The sequence below is a fragment of the Phyllostomus discolor genome, chromosome 4, assembly GCF_004126475.2.
Source record: "Phyllostomus discolor isolate MPI-MPIP mPhyDis1 chromosome 4, mPhyDis1.pri.v3, whole genome shotgun sequence".
In the NCBI taxonomy this organism is placed as follows: Eukaryota; Metazoa; Chordata; class Mammalia; order Chiroptera; family Phyllostomidae; genus Phyllostomus; species Phyllostomus discolor.
The window spans coordinates 36193670-36213348 of record NC_040906.2 but is presented as its reverse complement, the minus strand read 5'-3'; the positions used below and the strand labels follow the sequence as shown (position 1 = coordinate 36213348).

Here is a 19679-nt window from a genome sequence, read left to right as displayed (position 1 = left end):
GTTTAACTTTGTATTTTGTGGCAGAGAGCTGGCTTTTTTCCCCCTCAAACTCTTCTCTCTTTCTTTCCTTTTCCTTTTCTTTTTTGAATGTTTATCAGAGTCCAGACGTATGCATTTATACTCTCAGAAAGAGTTTTGTTTGCTCCTTCGGCACATGAGTAATACTGATTAGAATCAAGTGAGTCTGCTTCTCATACGCTGTTTGTAGAGTGCCAGTTGTGGGCAGAGTATTGCACTGGATGTTGGGGACTTTCTAAGGCAAGCAGAAGGACACTTACTCTCTGCCTTCTGGGGATCGTATATTCAGGAGGAGTTTTAACATCTGTAGGGCATCTTCTCGGATACCTTCATAAGATTAGCAGTCTAATCTTTGAGAAGTTGCTCATTAGAATACGAGACAGGGAACTGTCAAGAAGATATGAACCTTCTTGACATTTGTAGTTAGTAGAGACGGGAGCAAATGACCAGAAACAGTATGTGTTTGGTCCCTCGAGGTTTGGGAATAGTCATATCCTGCTATGCAAAAGTATAATGTCGTACACAAAAATGAAAATGTATAAACAGCCCTGGCTGGCGTAGCTCAGTGGATTGAGCGTGGGCTGTGAACCAAAGTGTTGCAGGTTCGATTCCCAGTTAGGGTACATGCCTGGGCTGCAGGCCATGACCCCCAGCAACCGCACATTGATGTCTCTCTCTCTCTCTCCCTCTCTCCCTCTCTCCTCCCTCTCTCTCCCTCTCTCTCCTCTCTCTCTCTCTCTCTCTCTCTCTCTCTCTCTCTCTCCCCCCCTCCCTTCCCTCTCTAAAAATAAATAAATAAAATCTTAAAAAAAGAGAAAATGTATAAACATATACAATAATAGGAGAAACTTTACATTGTTGTAAAAATTCTTTATAAAGGATTTCACAGAATTACTTTAACTGTCAAGTTCCTTAAGTATATTTAAAATATGAGATGAGTAAAAAATGTACTTAAATTCGGTGTTTCCAGAGTTTGTATGAAGCACAGAAGTCTGCGTCTGTTCAGGTAGACACGTACTGTTAACTGAACCAAGGAAATGGGGCGCTGGTTCCCTGAACCGGCAGCTGAGCAGGAAACGGGATGGACTGGGTGGAAGGATGCAGTTTTAATAGATTCTGCCGCGCTTCTGAGTTCTTGCCCTTTTCCCTGTGTGTCGGTGTCTGGAGAGGAATGGGATTATTGGGACATGCTATTGATATGGGCACAAACAGTAGGAGGAAATATAAGTAAATGAATGTAGAGGTCATACCTGATAACAAGTGGGGTCAGCTATAACTTTTGTGGAACTAAAATATATTTAAAAAATTATATATGCAAAGCCATATATGCTAGGAGGGGGGAGGGTCATATTATTTTGTCACAGGTCGCTTTCCTTTCCAGATAGCCAGTCGTATTTCAAGGATAACCTTGGATAATTTCTTACTAAAAATCATCGTCTGGGAATTGAACTTTTCACCTTTGTTGGTTTATATTGTTGGAGGTAGGGGGCCGCTGACATTAACGGGAGATATGTGGCTGCTGCTTTGGGGACGTTAATTGGATGACTGGACCCGAGCCTCAGGTCAGAGATGTGATGTGGAGTGCTGCTGAGAGGGGGAGAGAGGGATTGTTTGGTTTGGCGGGGAGGCCCGGTGTCGCCTTCCCTCAGAGTGGAGCAGTTCGGCTTTCAGGTGGGAAAACCTTACGGCTCTGCAATTCTGATTCAAAGTATGGTCTGATATCAAATAAAAGGCAGACTTTAAACATCGGTCTCTGAGATGGAGATAAGGGGGAATCAATTATATCGTAGCTAAAGTTGCTGATTGTTTTTCTTTTTGGCTCTAAGAAGCCCAATTCACTTCTAGGTGAATTGAAAATAGAATGGAGAGTAGAACATTACATGCTTTCAAATACCTGATTTGTTGTGCCCACTAAACATGAAACAATCCCCCTTTTAACCAAATGCCAAGTGTTAACATTCATGAGTCTTTAGCAGACAAAATGTCTGATTTCAGCCCTGCGTAATTTTATTTTCTAACTAGTGTAGGAATACCCTTTCTGGTATGAAACAAAAGTGGAAAATTGCTTTCTGTTTCCAGATCAATTAATGTTTTCCGTGATACTTTAGGACTATCATTTCCGTGGGATGAACACCTTCATTTTGTAACTTGAAGTACTCACCATATTGGACTACTGGGTTGTACATTCTCTAATTTTAAGCAGACGTGTTAAGTCAAGCATGTATCATTTTTGAAATTAAAACAATACTTACAGTAAATTTGATTATCACACTTCGCCAACCTCACATGTCATGTATACCACCCTTGGGAAATCTGTTTTTGGCTCTTACTCTGGTAATAGTTTCTCTTTTGCTTTTGTTCATGGGTTGCTGTAAAATTGTTTAGCCTGATGCCAAAGACCACGTTAGTGTGATATGCAATAGTTTACTGTCTGGCACTTCACTTTGTTTTCTTAAATTTTTCTCAGAAAATGAAGGTGCAGTATTTTTTTACACTCTCTTTTATAGTCTCATAACTGTTTTATTCGATAAAAGTGGGTGACGCTCCATGATGACCCATGAGGCGAACGTGTTGAATAGCGGTAGTTTCAGAAACTACAGTTGATAGGGTGGTCAGTGAGCAGAAGGGCCCTCGGCTCAGACTTCTGCACTGGCTCAAATCCACGGCCTTAGCAGCCCCCTGTGAACCGGCTCCCAGTCGTGGGGTCTTTGTTCTTTCGTTCTGTCTTCTGTCACCCCACTTGTCCCATATCTAGAGATAAGAAATCGTCCTCATTTTCACAGAGTTCTCACGAGAGATTGCTTTCCCTCTAGGTATGAATTATCATCCTCTGTAGAGGATTCATACAGATAACTGAATGTGGAAGCAGAATGCTTTGGAATCTTCTTAGATACTAAACCTGAAGCCCTGGGTTGGCCACTTGAGTCACATCCACTCTTCAAACTTCCACCTGTGGCCAGGTGACTAGGATGAACTGAGTGGTTTAAGACAATGATGTCTAACTCCTAGGATTTGGAGAGGGTCAGGTTTCTTCCAAAGTAGATGGGCTGTGTGTAAGGGGGTAGAGACCCAACCAAATATATCTCTCAACATATTAGGAAGAGGAAAAGGGGAATGGGATGCTGAGGAGGCCACGTATTGTAAGCCCCTCACAGGTTTGTTTGGTGGGGAATTTTGTGATGAAGTGGCTTTATTGATGTTGATACCACCCTGAAGGACATGCCCCCTGAGAAGCACTTACCGTTTCAGTTCTAGGCTCCAAGTGCACCCAAAGGCCTGCTTCCCACCCTTTTCTACAGGAGAACTCCTGATGGCGGAGAAGAGTAAGCAGGTGCCTAGGAACTCCAGTCACAGTTGAAACTCATTCACTCTAGGAAAATTTTGTTGAAACCTTTGCTTCCAAAGTATTTCAGAGTTTTATTCTATTCTCTAATGCCTATGGGTTTGTTTTAATCTAATCTACTCCTCCAGCCCTTTTTGGAGTAAGAAGTATTTTTGGTGCTAACGGGTAGATTTGGTTGCTTTCTACCTGAATTGTCAGGGTGGGGATCATCTAGATAGAGAAGTCTGAATGTGCCCAGTTTTAGAATTTGTTAATTGTAGTTGTAAGAGGACTGCTTTGAAAATCTGGTCACCTTACTTTTTAGAAGTTAGTGCTGAATTAGGATCCCTACAAATGTGGCATCAGGCACTTTTATGAAAGATACTCAAGTGTGTGCTCCAGGAATACTCACTTCTTTGCAGAGAGGTAGGCTCACACACTTGTTTAAAAAGCCTGAGTTGGTTCCTAACCCAGGCGGAGTCTGTGAATCTGGGGCAATTCCGGCTGTTGACGTGGTCTTTGCAGTAAGTAAGGGCTGTTCAGTTGGAGGTGGAGGAGGGTCAGGTGAGAATCGATAGAGGGAATGTTGACCTGTGGGGTAACGGGCAGGGTCAGGACTCTGTTTGCTTTTATCCCTCCCTCTTGGCAGCGAGCAGTTCAAGCTGGGACCAGCTGCAGGACGTGCTGTTCAGTCCAGCAGCCTCTGCGGTGGGAAATGCTGGTTGTGACATTCCCCAGGCCGCGCTGCTGTCCTGTCTTCCTTCTGTCCTTTGTCAGACCTTCTTCCGGCCTCCACCCCCAGCCCCGCCAGATGGAGCAATGGCAGGATTTCATGGGGACTTGGGATGCAGGGGACCCAGCCAGACGTGGTGCTGTTTTTAGGGTGGCTGGTCAGGACTGCGGTTCTGTTCAGGAACAGGAGAGCTGTAATTTAGGTGAGAATAAGGCCCATGGCAAATTTGGAAACAAAAGGACCAAGATGCCTGTTCCCTGACAAAGGAGTCGTTTGGTGCTGACCAGTAGATTCAGTCTGTTTTCTATTTGGGTGTTAGGTTGTGGATCATCCAGGTATAGAGATCTGAATCAGTCCAGTTTTAGGACCTTAGACTAATTATAGAGGTAAGAGTAACTTGTTTAAAAGTCTAATGAAAATTGCCTTAATTTTTAGAAGTTAGCGTTTGACTTAAGATCCCCATAAGGATGGGATTTGATGCATTTATGAAAGATATTCAAAATATGTACAGTATATTTGGTTTAAAATATTGCAAGTAAGTGAAAATAGTACTAGTTAATATTTATATATTTACTTGAAGTTTCAAAAACACTTTTTACATACAAACATGGAAATTCCTCCCTAATGGCTATAACATATATTCCTGGGAATTTGGTGTAAATGGTGTCTTCGTTTTCTCTGGATGCATAACAAATTGCCCCAAACTTAGCAGCTTAAAATAATATACATGTGTTGTCTCACTGACCGTGTGGGGCAGGAGTGCGGGCGTGCCTGGGCCGGGTCTTCTGCTCCGGGACTTTCCAGGCTGTCCTGTAGGTGTGTCCACCAGGCCTGCAGTCTCTTTGGAGACGAGGGCCTGTTCCAAGCTCTCGGGGTTGTTGGCAGGGAGTGGGAGCCCCGTCGGCAGGGGCTGGAATACAGATGTCCAAATTAGTGCTATTCCTGCTACCCAGATGGCCTCTGTATTTTTTCCTTTTTAAATTTTTCTTTTACAAAGTCTTTATTATTTTTTTAAATTACAAAAGTAACAAATGCTTTTGGAAGAAAATTCAGATAGTACAGGCATATAAAACATAAAAATGTAATTTTCTTACCTCACTACCCCAGTCCTATTTCCAGAAATAAGAGTTGTTTCATAGAGTGGTGAGTAATTTTCCAGATTGTGGAGATTTGGTTAGAAATTAAACTTTTTTCTTCTGGAGTTGGAAGTAGGAGGAAGTTCTCCTTTAAGTAGTTGGATGAGCCTTTACCCAGAGAACCCAGACCAGTCAAGCTGGAAGGAAACAAGAACCGTCTTTCATGCTGTTTTCCATCCTCCTAGACCCAGTGGGGAGCAGAGGGGATCCCTGACTTGGTGAACGGGAACGCCTAGCCTTGACTGCGTGTGAGTGGTGTGCCGGAAACAGACTCAGGCTGCCCGGCTCACTGAAAACACACGGCATTACGGAAACATGGAGAACAACTTGTGTGTGTTTTTAAGAGTGTGTCTTTGGTGTTTGGGATGGAGTCATAGGATTAGCAGGCTTAGATAAAGCTGGGGAAGGACAGCAGATCGTGAGGCTGAAGAGAAATGTTGTGTCTGATTTCTGAATACACTCTTATCTCTTGGACAGTTTTATAATGCTTTACAAAGCAATCATTTTTGGTGATAACTTGCCAGTGTCAACACATCCAGGCTCTCTTGGTGATTGAAAGATTTCTTCCTTTTCGAACTTGCAAAGTGGACACCCATTTATCTGTTATTTACCAAGTGTAGAGTTGTTTTATCCTGCACTTGTACTTGAAAATTTGCACTTGTACTTGAAATATTTATACAATGTTTATAATATATCCATTATAATGTTCTAGATGAAGCCATATCCGAAGTTTGAGTTGGAGGAAATTAAGGCCCAACGTCAGGTCTGCAGAAGTATTAATCTCCCGGTGGCGGTATGATGGGTACTAAGAAGCAAAGACCTGAGCTCCAGCCCTGGCTCTGCCACTTACGCTCTGTGAGACCTGGGATAGGTGCCTTAACCCCTCCGACATTGTTTTCTTATTGAAAATGTTACAAAATTAAGTCCTTATTGGTACAATATATGCTTTTGTAAGCACTTTACATGTATTTGTTCATTGAATTTTTACTATAGTCCTATGCACTGTAGGGTTTTGAACTACCTTCATTTTACATATGAGGAAACAGAAGCTCAGAAAGGCTAAGTAACTTGTCCGACATCACACAGCACGTAGGTGATGGAGCTGGAATTCACACCCAGGAAGTATAGCCCCAGAGTTCATGCTCTTAATAGTAGTCCCACTGACTTTATATGGTTGCTATGAGCAGCAAACCTGCTGACTTTATATGGTTGCTATGAACAGCAAATGAATGATACTACTAATATGGAAGCATTCCGAGTCTACCAAGTGCTGCTCAAAATAATTGAGTGTGATATTGAAGAGTGCTTAGGTTTGGAATAAGGCAGTCTCGACAGCCCAGACAGATAATTGAACTGTTAATCAGTGTTCCTGCCATATGTTGAGTTAAGCATTCAACAATGCAGTGACACGAACCCGTGTGACATGGAACAAGTGTGTTCAGTTCTCAAGCCGCAGGCACTTACTCGTCAAAAGCAGTAAGTATCGTTAGGATGAGGTTTCCCTCCCTGGAAGGGAGAAGATCTTAGGAGATCGTCTCTGGATGGAGGTGACTGAGAGCTGCCTGTGGTTCTTTATGCACACGAGGTAGAGGGGGGAAGGGGGGAGCAGTTCAGCACGAGGGACATGTGGCCAGTTTTGCCTCTTCTCTACACATGCGTCTATTTCTGCTGTTAAGTCTGTAGTACAGATAATATTAATGGTAATCCTAATTTCTAAGGAAAGTATTTTGTTCATCAAACTCTGTTTTGGTGGGGGTGGGGATGAGGTATACAGTGTGGCATATTGGCAAAGGCATGGGCCTAAGGTTGAATCTCGGGCACTCACAATCACTGTGACCATTGTAAATAACCGAGGGTCAGTTGTTTCAGTCATAAAATAGGTATCATGATGCTTAGCATCTTAGCCTGGTGTGTGGCACTTAGTAGGAGTGAAGTACCTGGTAGGTCGATGACTGAAAAGCTTGGAAACTCAGAATGACTTATCTTCAAGATTTCAGACACAGATTTTCTTGTAATTAGAATTTCCCTCCCTCCCTTCCTCCCTCCCTCCCTTCCTCCCTCCCTCCCTCCCTCCCTTCCTCTCCCCCCTCCCTCCCATTCCCCAACTCTCCCTTTTCTTCTCTCTCTCTCCTTTTGTTTTTCCCTACCCCTTCCTTCTTTGGTATTCATTGTACAGATTTCATTTTTGTTGCATTACCACTTTGAGTTAGTCACACAGCATCATCTTTGAGACTTCTAGCCAGTAATATAGGTTTAACACAGGACCACTTTGTACCTTAGCTAAGAGAGTTTTATTAGGTCCAGAGAATGGTACATATTGTCTCACTACAGAGTTGATCTCAGCGAAGATATGGGAGTGTTGTGTTCCCTTGCTCTAAAATAAAGGCTGCCTGAGGTGCTATTTTCAGCCAGTATGTCAGCGTGGCATGGAACTCATATATAGTTCTTTAATTTGTAGTCTGCAGTGACTGATGGCACAGGAACAGAGGGTTATAATACGATGGTGGTTGAGGCCTGTCTCGAACCAGACTGACAGTGGCCACGGCTGACAAGCTGGCTGGCCTCCTTGGCAGCCATGGTTTGCATGCCCTGGTCCGGGTGGGTTCCTGATCTGGGACCAGTGATTTATGGCACAACATTGATTAAAAGCAAACACAAACAAACAAAAAAACACGGTTTTGTGTTTGATTCCTTAAACTTTGAATTGAGAAATACTGAAAAAATAAAAATAAAAGATCAATGGAAGCAGATGCTGGCAGTCGTGACGGTGCTGAGGCCATGCTGAGCCTTGTGCAAGCAGAAACTGTGACTTAGTCTCTGAAGTGGACCAGCGGTGGAGGAGAAAGTGAGAAAACCCCTTAGGTAGCAAGGCCTGAAAGGAGAGGAGGAAACACAGCAGGGGTCGAGCACATTGATACTGGAATTGGAAGGCAGGTCTTAACAAACTTGTGTTGCCTGGGTCTGTCACACTGTCTCACACCCACACTTTGGGTCCCAGCTCTTCCTGTAGCTCCGTGATGGATTGCTGGGGGGTTCCTGGGTGTGTTCATTGCTACAGTGAAACTTTCGGTATTTGATGTAACTTGAGAGTGTCTCTGTGCTGTGCAGCTGAGAGAGCCTGGCCAAATCCCATTGTAGTGTTGCAGGCTTTGGTGGGGTGCTACCTCCGCCACCACTCATTGTGAGACCCTGGGCAATTTTTAAAGCCTTCTCATGCCTTCAGTATCTTCCTCTGTAAAGATAGGGTATTATTCATTATGTGTGTGTTTGTATGTGTGTATATGTTTGTGTGTGTGTGTATTGCATAGGTACCACAAATGTGTTCTTAGGCTGGAGATGTGCAGTGTACACACTGAATTACATTGTTCAGATATAAGACCCAAATAGGAGTCTAAATTGGTTATTGACACTGCATTTGTACATTTTTACTTAGGCAGTTTTTCACAATTTTGAACATTACTTAAAAGGCCAACCAAAGCATCTGGTTGACCAAACTGTGTCTTTAGAATCCAATTACGACAAAAATCCTCTTTGGGGAAATTTGAGAAATCTTGCAGATGCCTAATTAAAAACACTTTGGCACATAGTGTCTTTATGTTTTGAACTCACATTTCTAGGATCTGAGACCCCAGAATAGGGTGAGTTCCTCCTCCTGAAGTGAATAGCATGTGTTGTCATTTCTGAGGGTTCCCCCAGCATGTCTTATATAATGATTTCCTCAGTATTGTAGACTTTTTTATTGTTTTAAAGTATTCTACACTTTTAATAGTAGCTTTATTAAGATGCACCTCATGTCCTCATCTGATAGCTCATCAATTCCCTGCACACAAAGACCATTTTGTAAGACCCTGCCATTACAGGACTCCTCAATTAATTTAGCTGAGATAGTAACATATTGTAGACTTTTGAATCTGGTTTGGCTATTTACAGTGGGCAGCAGGTTCCAAGAGAGTACTACAGCAGGTCTTTATCTTCACAACAGGTAATGCTTATGGCCTGCTGTAACACACAGACTCACCTACTCCTCAGAACTGGACGTGGGAGGAACCAGTATCATCCTCCTTTTCCAGATGAGGAAACGGGGGCTTGGAGAGGCTAACCAGTGTGTCCAAGTTCGTGCAAAACTGAAAAACTTTGCCAGATAGCTTGGAGCCAAGGTTTATACAATAGCTCAAACATCTGAAGCATTTTAATACTGTATGACATAGAATGTGACCTCAAAAACACTTAAGTCCAGATGACTTGGCTTTAAATTAGTCAGTTTCATCATCTAACCCCCTGGCCCCACACAGTGACTTTTCTTTCAAAACTGCTTTCCGACTGAAGCTCAGACTGCTCACCCTGACATGCGAGGCTCTTTGCAATTTGAGCCCCTTCTTATGCTCGAGGCTGTTAATCACAGGAGGTCTTTCTCTAGGCCAGCCTTTCCCTTCCCTGTGTCTGAGAAGATGTGACTGGGTGGGCCTTTGTGCCCTAGCAGTGTTTGAATCCATGCTGTGGTAGCGTGTGTCAGAATTTCCTTCCTTTCTAGGGCTGAAGAGTACTCCACTGTGGCTGCATGCCTCATTTCATTTACCCATTCAGCCGTCTGTGGATTACTTCCTCCTGTTGGCCATTGTGAACAATGCTGTGGTGAACCCGGGTGTATAAATATCTGTTTTGAGTCTCTGATGATTTCTGCTTAAAAAAATACGTTTTGAAGGATACAACTGTCTTAGCGAAATCCTTTTTAAAAAAGGGGGTTGTCACCTAAAACGTAGAATCTCACATGCATTTATTTTGGGGAATCTGAATCTTGCCATCTTCTTAGACCCATTCAATCCTCCAGCTTTCTGGTGCATCCCTGGACCCCTGAGGCTCACAGTGACCTTCACACTTGTAAACCCAAACACTCTCTTAGACGGTAACATAGGAGGACTATTGACTCATTTAGGCAAGAATCCGTTAAGTCCTCTTGCATCTGTTTTTGAGGCTAGAGCAATTAATTCCTAAATTTTACATATTATAATGTAAAAATCTCACCTCCTGAGCTCTATTATAAGCATCTCAGATGTACAGATTACAGGAGCATCTTACATTTCCTAAGGTGATGTTTTGCATGAAGAAGTCTCTTAGAAAATTTGTCTCTTGCTTGTTAAATGGTTATAACCTAAGTTCAGCCAAGGTAGTCAGTGCAGGTGTGCAGCCGTGGGAAGGGTCATTACTACCTGAGTCACCAGCGTCCTGGATTCGCACTGTCATTCTTTCACAGGCGAAAGTAGCATGGTTTGCAGAGTGGGACTTGAGGACTTCCACACATTCTTTAACGTTTCTTTGATGCCATTTATATTAAACTATTAACATTAAGTAAGACATTTGAATAAATCTTTCCTGTTGCATTGCCACTTTCCTGGTTTATTTCTCCAAAGTGAAAGGATGATTATGAAACAGTGTCTTGGCATTTTTTCATGATGTAGGCACAGTTTTATGTGTTGGGATCAACAGTTTAAAAACATCTTTGCTGTTGAGACGAAAAATTTCCCGTCACTAGAAGATCTAATCCTGCCCTCCACCCCTTTTAATTTATGCCTGATAAGATAGGGGTTTCAGTGTTCCTCGGAGTCCGATAGGAGGCTTCTGCCCAACACAGCAGCTCTCTGTTGCACAAAGGTGAGAGCGTGTGCTGCTGTGAGGCATTGTACAACACAAGCGTCCAGTGGTGAGCGCTCTTCTTGGCCACTTCTGCCGAAGCTTCCCAGGCTTCCCAGACAGCGTGGATCGTGTGCTCTAATGAAAAGAGAACAGATTCTTGGCTCCTAGTCCTGATTCCACTTTTGTTAGGTAATGTGGTCAGAGCACTTAACTTATTTGTGCTCCATTGTTACGGACATTACGATGGAGAATTCATATCTGTCTTGTGGGGATTTAGGAAGAGTTTAGTAAAAAAGGTGCTGAAGTGTATCTTATATACCAGCATTTTAATAGGATCAGGGATGAATTTTTAGGGAACTGAAGAGACTACAAACAAGTAAGCAAAATTCGTTCTGAAGGAAACAAGGAAGCTGGTAGGTAGGCAGATGGGACGCCTAGTTAGAGCCTCAGCAGGGCAGGGGCTGTAAAAAAGTTGCAGGAAGAATTTGATATTTGAAAAGACGTGTCGGAGTAGCCATCAGGGTGAAAGCAAGTCATTGTAGGATTTCCTTACATTGTTTTATGGCTTAGTTATAATCTTATTTTAATATCATATGGGGAATTGAAATGTAAAGCCACATGGTTTTAGTGGTTCTAAAGATTTTAATGCTGCCCTGGGAAGAGCTATGATATGAAAGATGTGAAACACTTCCAACTTTTTGTGTGCATGTACACTAATGTTTCCTTTCTCTGGCATCATGGAGGAACGAACGCACATACATACAGTTTTATATAATTGTGATTCATAAAATATTAAAATTGTGCCTCACTGTTTAACTTAAAGGAAGTTTCTTTGGTTAGATATCTTTCCAAAATGCATTGCATGTAGCCTCCTCACCAAAAACAGAATCCTCGCTCTCATTTTGGCCTTGATTGTTATGTTCTGCTCGGACTCAGTGCTAATAAAGTGCTCGAGGCCAGCAGAGCTGAGCTGAGCTGTTGGCTCTTAGTCTAAACGGCTCTTTACTTTCATACTTTTAGAATTGTTTTGATCACTTCTTACTCCTTTTTTTGTTTGCTTCTCTTTCTCTTTCCCTCCGCCTCTTATTCTTATGCCATTTCTGGTCATTGCTTCTCCCCTCAGAGTGGGAGCTGTTAACCTCGTACATCAACTGTATGCAGACATTTATGTGTGTATTATATGTGTACTGTTCTGGAGAGAAGGTTCATAGCTTTCATTGCCATTTCAGAAAGGATCACAACTAAAAAAAGGTTAAGAAGCAGCAGTATATTTTAAACTGTGAGTTTCAGCCCGTTAATGGGTGATGAAAACCATTTAGTTGGTTAGGACCAGCAGTATAAAAATGTTTGTTGAATAGAATTGAACAAAGAATAACAGTGCATCTCATATGATAAGGGTATCTATGGTTTTGTGAAATCTTAGTTTCATATCTATATACAAGACTCCTCCCCCAAAATGGGATTATCTTCTGGAGAGTGGGCCTCTTGTAGTACAGGCTCCCGCGCTGGGTGAGTGTTCTAGGAACCCATCTGTATCAGTGTACCAGCTGGCATTGTTGTGAGAGGCTGAGTTCAACTTAAGTGAGCTTTTCTGAGGACTCTTTCAACATGTTTGCCCACTTCATGATGGGTGACTTTGGAGTGCACCTGCCCACACCACGCTGAGTGTTCAGCAGTTTTTGACCAAAACCAGAATGACCCCATGCCCCACTCTTCCTATTCACTTGATCTTGCCCCCAAGAGACTTTTTGTTTTGCTGGGTGAAAAAAGTCCTGAAAGGGAAAATATTTGGCTATGTGGAAGAGGTGAAACAAAAAATGGTAGAAGCACTAAAAGGCATCAATGTTGATGAGTTCAGAAACTGTTTTGAGCAGTGGGAAAAAAGGTCTTGATAGGTGTACTGCATCAAATGGAGAGTACTTTGAAGGTGACTGGAGTTTAAACATGTAAGAATAAATGCACAATTTTTAATAAGTAAATTCCGTTTTGGGGGGTCCTCCCTCATATGTATGTGTAGGGAAATAGATACTCAAGTAAACATAATTGGTCATAAAAAAAGTTTTATTTCTTAACGAGTCATAGTCAGGCATTTGAAATCCACTGCTATAGAATGTCCCCAGTTTACAGATGCTGCTGTTTCTCTGTAGTGTGCTGAGGTGCCATATGCCAGGTTTATTAGAAACGTGGCTAAAATGTAAGGAGTTGAGGCTTACAAGGTCTTTTCTTTTCAAAATGTTTGCGGAATTCGTTACTCGGGAATATGTAAAAGGGAAGGGAGGATGGAAAGAAGATAGGCCAGCAGTGACACTAGCATGCATGCTGCGTCTGAGCGTGAAACCTGGCTCCTGGGAGTCCTGGAGGCGAAGGCCACAAGCCGTGGTTTCAGCTCGGATTACACGTTTTCTAGTCTGGGGAGACTTCACAAGATGTGGATGTGTAGTCGCTCCCCAGATTGTTGAAATAGAATCCCTGAGGCTGGGGTTGTGGAAGAACTTTCTTGCAGAATAAAATGCATGGTCTTTGGGTTATATATCTCAGGGGCCTTCCTCCTGGGTTCTGAGTTGTGGTCTGGAAAGCAGAGGTTGCTGGATGCACATTCCCCAAGAAAGACTTTGGTTCTCACTGTAATCACAATAGGAATACTCAAGTATTATTTGGTTAATCGAAAGGCATCTGTTCTGGAATGCTAGAGATATCCGAAATATGAAGACAGAGATTGTTTTGACTTAGGAATGTTTGTACATTCTTGTTTTAATGTTTACCCTTGAGAAGTAAAAGACAAACTTGCTCATTGACTGTGCCATTTTCTAAGGAAGGTAGAACTTTTCTTCTCCCTCCTCTCTTTTCTTTTCTCTCCTACTTGTTCCCTTCCCTTCCCTTTCCCTTCCTAAATGTCGCAGGTCAGTGGGCCTTTAGGGAGCTCTTCTCTGTTCACACTGCCCGATAATGGGAGTGTGCACAGGCCTGGGGACATGGAGGTGCTGAGGGCTGGGATCATGGAGGTGCGTGCTGAGCTAGGAAGTGGCAGGGATGCTTAGGAGGTGGGTTGCAGGTTGGATAGGAGTAAACTGGTACACTGATTTAGCAAATACATACATACATAGGTACATCCATCCCCAAACAGGAAGTTTAATCTGTTGTTGCAGTTACTTACATGGAGGGTGATGAGGGCCAGACCACATTTGTCTCTGTTGGAGAAGGTAGATAGGACCTAAGGGTAAGTAGTTTTGGCCATTATGGGGTCCTTTTTGGTGTGATCAGCCAAATGGAGCAACATCTGGATTCTAGTGGGAGTTTCTCTGTGGGTCATTTGGGACATAGTGACCAGGTTCCAGAGTGAGCACAGCCACAGAGGTGGCCTGGTGGGACCTTCTGTGGGCTGTCTTGGCACTGGCACCATCTGCCCTCGGGAGTCGCTGGCTGGTGCAGGATATGGTACAAATCAGCCTGTATTTCCAGTTGAGTAGTGAGTGGAACTCTTGGGGATGAGAGGTGGATTCTTTTTGCTGCTCCTGTTTGTAAAGGTTTACAATACTTTCCTTCCTTTTTTTTTTTCCTCCTTGACACATTCAGAATAGGACATATAATGATTAGCTCTTTTATGCACATACTTGACTTTAAGAAGCTCTGAGTCATATCTCCAACTTTTAAATTCCAAGAGCTGCCTAACGAGTTAGTTTACCATACTTTTGAAACATGACATAATAAAAAATACCTACTTTAAATAATATACAGTTGCTTTCTAAAAAAATCGAGTATATCATTTGTAAGTCTAAATATTAATTGATGTAAAAATGAGCTGTCTGGTCACTGTTGTTTTGAACAGATTTAGTCTGGTACTGCAGTTACTTACCTGAATGTACCTGCCTAAAATTAGGATGGAATTCTATACTTCACCCAGCCAATTGGCTGCTATCAGGAATGCCTTTTGAGTCTCAGAGAAAGGAGGGCTGTGACTATGAGCATTTGAATTGTCTCATTGGCAAATTTGGGAATATTTACATCTTTGACTAATGCACATGGAACCTTCAAGGAAGAGAAACCCATAAACAGCAAGGGCAGGTATCATAGTAACAGACAAACCTACCAAGAGTTCAAGATTCGAGCTTACGTATCTGGAACACACAGTGAAATGTAGAGAGAGCATAGTTTCCTGTACTGTTTGCTTATTTAGACTGATAACGCTTGTCCTGCATGCCCCTTTTCTGACTCGTTGAGTTGTGTTGCTGTATCAGTAATTGTGCTGTGTGCAAACCCCTCCCCCCAAAACTTAATGCCTTAAAACCACAAGCATTTATTTGTGCCCAGTTCCTTGGGATAGCAACTGAGGCTGAGTTCAGCTTGGTGTGTCTTCTGCTGGTCTCAGTTGGGATCCCACATATAGCTTTAGGTGTCCGCTGGCCTAACTGGGGCTCGGTGGTTTAGCATGGCCTCATTCTTATGTCTGACACTTGTCAGGGCACCTGGACTTTCTCCATGACCTCTCCATGACCTCTGCAACAGGTTAGCACAGGCTCATTCACACCATGGCTTCTAGCCACAGTGAGCGGGTCCTAATACACTAATGCTTTTCAAGCCTCTGCTTGTTTCTTGTAGTGTCCCTTTGGTCAAATCAAATTGTATAGGCAAGTCCATGTGGAAAGGGTAGGGAAATAAACCTTATCTCTTGATAGAAAGAGTAGCAGAGTCACATTTCAAAGGGGTATGCATATAGGGTTGGGAGGGTTTGTTCCAGCCATCTTTGCAAACAGGACAAGGAACCCGAGGGGAAAGCATATAGTGTAAGGATTTGTTCAATGGCAACATATGGCATGCAGGTTTAATAAAATATTAGACACTGTTTTTAGTGTACTTGGTATTATATTTCTACAAGAGAATAATTGTACAGAAGTCAGCGGTTTGTCGGTCCGCTTTGTTAGTGATGGGCACGCCCTGTGCAAACCAGTCATTTGGTTAACGTTTCTGGTATGTCATTGAAAGGTCAGGCCTGTGCTAGGTGATAGGGAAATAACTGGGGGAAAAGCACAGGTGATTCGGTAGTATAAAAGTCACAAGTAACAAAAGAGAAACAAAAGTCTCCCTGGCTAGTGTGGCTCAGTGGATTGAGTGCCAGCTTGGGAACCAAAGTGTCACTGGTTCAGTTCCCAGTTAGGGCACTTGCCTGGGTTGCTGGCCAGGTCCCCAGTAGATAGGGGGCGTGTGAGAGACAACCACACATTGATTTTTCTCTTCTTCTCCTTCTTCTCCTTCCCTTCCCCTCTCTCTAAAAATAAATAAATAAATAAAATATTTAAAAAGAGAAAGAGAAACAAAAGTGATATTGGGTTTGAGGTAACAGTTTGTTCTCTATGCAAAAATGCCACGGAGGCAGATTTTTATCAAGAATTTAGCCACTCTGAAGTTTGGTTTTAAAGAGCAATGTGATAATTGGGTTTTCTGCTAACAACAAATATATATTTTGATTACTGTATTCAAGAAATTACCTAAAAAGGTAAATTCATGTACTTTTTCTACTAAGGAAGGCTCATCTTTTAATCAACAGATATTAAAGATATAACCAACCATTCTATTTTCATATCTACCAATGTAACTAATGATAGTAAATTAGTTAGAAGCAATTTAGTTAATTATTCAGTCTCTTGCATCTCTCATCTAGTTGCCCAGTTGGTGCTGGAGTGTGAAGAAATCTTTTTGAAAAAGCCTTAAGTAAATGGGATAAGTTAGGAAACTTGGAGTCATTTTTATTGGCGGGGGAGAGGGAGCCATTTTTGGGGGCCAGGTTAATTGGGTGCTAGTGATAGAATGTCAGAAATAAATGCAAAAAATTACATGGGAATTGAGGGTTTTGTTTTGTTTTGTTTTTTTCCACAGCAGCACTCTATTCTATTCTTGATAAGATTATGTTCTTACAGAATAAAAGTGTGTATAAAAATGACCAGTTTTCTAGTTTTGGGGAAAAGCCTTTTCTAATTAAAATAATTGTGACCCATGTTTTAAAAAGATCAGAACATTTTCTGCTGTTCTATTTTCTGTTTCGCTTTCTAGAAAGATATGACAATCTCCTTGAATTCCTTGGTGGCAATACTAGAAAAACTTGTTGCTCTAAAAATGCCTCCTGTTGCATAACACTGGAAAGGTGGGGAAGTCAGAAGTGACCTTTTCTTCTTTTGTTTTCACCTTTTTCTTTAAAAAATTTTATCACTTCTCTATTTTTGTTACCACCCCTCCCCATTTTGGTCACGTTTACACTACTAAGATGAGTTACAGTTAAGTTACTTTTGCTTGTGGTGTTGTGTTAGTCTTTGTACGAAATGATCTAAACCAAAACTATCTCACGGCCCAGAGTTTAAGATTGAAATGGAAAGGAAGACCAGTAGTGCTCTGGTTTGTGGCGTGAGAGGATTAGCGTCTGCTAGAACAATAGCACTGATGCCTTTGAAGGTACGTGTAAATTCTGCATTAAATTTAAATTCGACAGTAAGGGTACTCTCCTTCAGAACAAAGTACATTAACATAGTGATATTACAGCACATTAGAGATCATGTGAAATTGTCTGAAGGCCCAAGAGATAACTGTAGCTCTAGTGTTGAATTGTATGTGGCCTGAGTCCATTGTTGAGATTGACAGACAGGCTTGTGCGAGGACAGTGCCAAGGCCAAGGCCCCGTTTGATAGGAGTGGCTGTGGGTAGAGAGGAGGGGTAGCCTGGGTTACTGTGAACTGAAACAGGAGGATAAGGCTTAGGGAAGGAGACAGTGGTTCTCACTGGAGTCAGAGAATGCAGAGCTCTTGCTCATACTACACAGTGGTTGGTGACTTAATTTTTGGCAAGGATGACAGGGCTTTGGAGAGCTCTTAGCCAGGATCATAAATTAATCTAGAGAGTTTGAGAAATATTCTCATTGTATAAACCTGTGCTTTCCATTTATCAGGAAAATGAATAAACATTATGAACTGTCCATCTTCAGAGATGTAAAATATTCCTGAGGAATGCAAAATGCACGATCAAGTAGAAGTAGTGTTTTTTTAAAAAGGATGAAACTGTACAACATTAAGATTTAAGATGTTAAAATGCATACTGTGTATTAACGGGTATATTTACTCTTTCTTTTGTAGACATACATTGGAAGTGTGGTGGTCTCCGTTAACCCATACCGGTCATTGCCCATTTATTCACCAGAGAAGGTGGAAGATTATAGGAATAGAAATTTTTATGAACTGAGCCCTCATATGTAAGTATTCAAGCATTGTTTTCCTTTTGCTTCAAAGATGTGTAGTTGACAGATGTGCCCAGCTGTTTTCTCCACTTCCCAGGAAAATGCTTTAGTCCTTTATATTTAATTAGATGAAGGAATGCAGAAGTGAATTGTCATGCCTGGTTTAAATTTAAAAAAGGCAGAACACTCCATTTGTGTCAGGCTCTGTAAGTTCTGAAATATTTGGGTTTAGTATATAAAATATTTTCTGTTGAAAATTCCGTGTAAGTAGCAGCTGCTGCTAATTAATTATTTTTGCAAAAAAACCAGGAATGTGCATTGTTTATTATTATGAAGAGTCCAAGCAGCGAGTTCCTATTCCTGTTGGAATAAGAAAGATCCCAAGTGTTGGGTTGTGTAGTGGTGTTTTGAGCAAAAGGAATAAATAATACCTCCAGTTTATAATCTTTGCAGACATTGTTCATCAGATGTGTACATTCGGCCAGTGATTTCACCTTCCCTGAACTTAGTCACTTGTTTGATTTTTTTTAAAGGTCACTTGTTAGTGTAAATAATCCCTGTAAATAATAACTTACAGTAATCACACAGTGCTAAGGTTGAGAAACCATGAACTAAAAAAGTGAAACAAAACAAAACAAAACAAAAAAATCCTTCAGAGTTTTAGTTGTGTCCTAGCAGAAAGTAATTTTCTCTGTATCACTGAAGATGGGCTTTATTAATTTTGATGGAAAATAAAATCTAGTAATTAAGGAACATCTCTACCACTGTCCAGATGTTGGTTTTAGTTTCTCTTCACAATGCAGTATACAGCGACAGTTGTGGGCCGCTGGGAACTCCAGATTTAAATAATTTATGAAGACGGTTTTTAAAAATTAAATAACTATATATTTTACCAATCAAGTGGATTCTGATTATTCAGTTTACTTCTAAAAGTAGATTTTGCGAATGATTGTGTTTCATTTTGTCCCAACAAAAGTAAAGCCTGAAGTTTGGTTTATAAAGTTATTCCTATAGTTAAGTCCCTGCAATGAAATACTTTATTTGATGCCTGGATATTTATTTTAAGTTCTAGGCCTTGAAGTTTCTCAAAGTCAGATGCTTGGATCACCTGTGTCAGAATCCCTCAGGAGCTTATGAAAAATCTAGTTTCCTAGGCATTATGTCTAACAGGCCAGGAATCTACATTTTCCACAAGCTTTCCAAGTGATTCTAATGTACATGAAAATTTGAGAATGTGTTGTCTTAGGAGTGTCTTTACAAATGTTTTTTTTTCCTTAACTGTGTACCACAGACTGATCTTTTATAACAATGGTGATAATAATGGCTTGTATTTATTGAGCACTTAATATGTGCAAGCATAGCACTAAATACTTTATATGTGTTAGAGCTCCATTCTCAAAATAGTCCTGTGAGGTAGGTACTGTAACAAATGGGGAAGTTTGTCCCAGAAGGTCTTGTGGGTGGGGAGCTAGGGTGTGAAAATGGTCATCTGCCGTGCCTCTCAGCTGGAACCTGCTCCCCCCATTTTCATGTTAGGGCCTTGTACTCTGTACTTCCATCCCACTACCTTGGGCTGCCTGTGTTCCTGTACCCCGGAACCTCAAAGACAACCTTAGGTATGCC

General features: G+C 41.6%; 1 protein-coding gene across 10 annotated transcripts in view; it reads left to right on the top strand.

Annotated features, from left to right (window-relative positions):
* MYO1B (myosin IB) overlaps positions 1–19679 on the top strand; it is a 163944-nt gene that overhangs the window by 30479 nt on the left and 113786 nt on the right. For all 10 annotated transcript variants that reach the window (XM_036023160.1, XM_036023157.1, XM_036023158.1 and 7 more), the window contains exon 3: positions 17956–18071. In XM_036023160.1, the coding sequence (XP_035879053.1) occupies positions 17956–18071 (116 nt within the window). The remainder of the gene's footprint in view (positions 1–17955; positions 18072–19679) is intronic.